This window comes from Chaetura pelagica, unplaced genomic scaffold (genome assembly GCF_000747805.2).
Source record: "Chaetura pelagica isolate M959 unplaced genomic scaffold, ChaPel_1.0 scaffold249, whole genome shotgun sequence".
In the NCBI taxonomy this organism is placed as follows: domain Eukaryota; kingdom Metazoa; phylum Chordata; class Aves; order Apodiformes; family Apodidae; genus Chaetura; species Chaetura pelagica.
Genome location: NW_009954538.1, coordinates 760,140 through 762,359, shown reverse-complemented (window position 1 = coordinate 762,359; position 2,220 = coordinate 760,140). Strand labels below are relative to the sequence as shown.

The 2,220-nt window shown below is 42.9% G+C and overlaps 1 protein-coding gene across 2 annotated transcripts in view; it reads left to right on the top strand.

The window, feature by feature from the left end:
- Nucleotides 1-2,220, top strand: part of BCR (breakpoint cluster region) — a 91,128-nt gene that overhangs the window by 60,056 nt on the left and 28,852 nt on the right. For both annotated transcript variants that reach the window (XM_010004802.1, XM_010004803.1), the window contains exon 6: nucleotides 1,310-1,372. In XM_010004802.1, coding sequence (XP_010003104.1) covers nucleotides 1,310-1,372 — 63 coding nt within the window. The remainder of the gene's footprint in view (nucleotides 1-1,309; nucleotides 1,373-2,220) is intronic.

Sequence of the window (2,220 nt, the reverse complement as noted above, 5' to 3'; positions counted from 1 at the left end):
TGCTGCCTGCCACTGAAATTGCAGGCTCCACTAGAGGGTAGCCCTGTTTAAAGTGAATCAAGCATAAAGTGTAATATTTTTCATTGGACTGCTCAGATTTCCTCTCTTAAGAGCAGTATATGGAATACCTTTTCAGACTTCCCAGGCTACCAGCTTTATCTACAGTTCATGGTCTTAAGGACCTTTTGTCTTATGGTAACTTACCTTGAACAGTTAAGTTGCCAAGAAAATATGAGCTTCATATATCCGTCCTTAAAAACAAGCAGATAAATAATTGGAACTGAGTAATACTGGGGGTGTTTATTGCTCTGAAAAAACTCCTGAGTACATGCAATATTGCATTTCCCTTTAGAATTTGTATGATAGAGGTAAAATAAAGCATGTTCCCTCTGTGAAATGAGGGAAGCCAGGCGGGCCTTTTGGGTCCTGCTGTACTACTCATCAGAGTGTCTTCTGTTCTCTCCTTTCCTGAGGATTTCCATCAGGTTCTCCTCCTTTGCCTGACCACTCCTGTGCTCTAGTGGTGTCAGCTCATTAGTAAACTGGCTTTCTGTGTTCAGTTTTCTTTCAGTGCTAAAATGCATTCCTTGGGCTTTCCCATTTATTAATAGTGATATGTATAGATAGTATTATGATAGTTCCTAGAAGACAGGGTAGAGATTAAGGCCTCAGGGCCCTGCTCTTTGTGTAAATGTGATCTCTCAGTGTTGCTGTTTTCTGAAAGATAATTCTGAAATCATGCTAGTACCTGCTGTACTGGGAGTACTGCATTTGTGTCCTGGTGGGGATTCCAGAGCTCAGCACACTAATGTGTGTAGCTTTATGGTCCATGTGCAAAAAGAAGAGTCACAGGCATTGTTCCTTTCCTGCCATGAAAGAGAGCTGACTTGTCCAAGGTCACTCAGCTCTGATTACAGGCATAAGGAAGTATAACCTGAGCGTATTGAATACCAATCCTGTACTTTATTTATTGGTTCTTTATATATGCTGTGGCACCTTATGGATGCATCTTTCTTCTGCAGGTGATTTAAAAGCTTCACTATCTGTGTTGCTATGGGTGGTTCCTTGCTTTGGTGCATCTCTATTGGCATGCACTTTTAAGAAAACTACTTAATATTTGACATGTGTGGTACCTGTGACAGGGAAATGGTGGGCAAGCACATTTTTCCATCACTGATTTGAACTGTGACAGGGCTGTCCTCCATTCACTCTTAGGCCCTCCCTTGGAGGAACAGATAGTCTCTTACATTCCCGTGTGTTACTTCAAGGTGACTGACTGTCTGCTACGTGGGTTTTCTTTTTCTTTTAGAATCTAAAGGCTAGAAGCACAAAGGAATCTAAAGACCAGACAACGAAAAATTCTTTGGAAAGTGAGTGATCCATGCAGAGGAGACTGTGGTTTTTCGGGACTGTGGGGGCTGTTGCCAAACATCCGTTCTCCCTTTTTCTTTTTAAATGCTGGAAGGTTATGGAGTCTCTACTGGTTCTACCTGGGAAATCAATTCCCTTTTGCTAAGTAGCAGAGATTGTGCATAGTAAGCTGCATGAATGCATGGGGAAACCCCTGGCCAGCTTAAAACCTCATCAGTCTCTTTGGACAAAACCAAGCCAACCAAAGGACTGCTGTGATTTTAAGAGAACATCTGCTATGCAGTAATAGCACAAATGCAATCCCAGCAGTTATTGTTGTATGGATTTTGCCCCATGGTAGTATCTAGAAAGCCTGGTCAAGACCAAGTTCCGTGGTCCTTGTCTCTACGCACATAAGACAATTCACATTACAAGAAGTTTCCATAGTCACTAATATAAAAGCCAATCCCCTTCCTTTTTTGGCCTGTTACCAGGATTTGGAAGCACTCAAGTTTTCATGCTGAAGTCCAGAGGGAGGGATGCACTGCCAACCTTTCAGGGACCTCCTTGGCAACTTTGAGTGTGAGGCCTGATTCTGACATGTGGGACCAGTCAGGTTGCCAGGGAATTACTGGAAGGGTGCCATGCTGTGTGCAGTTTTTCTGTACTACCTTTTGTGCTCCTCATCCATTGTCTGGCAGGGCATGCTCACAAGTGGGCATCTGCTTGCTGTGAAGCATGGTTTTTTTCCTCTGTGTGCTCATGCATGTTTTATTGGCTATGCAGCACATTAACCTTAGGGAAGGGAATTTTCCAGTAGCTCATTGGTTAATAAACCTGTGCCTGTACATTCAGTTGAATTGAACGAGT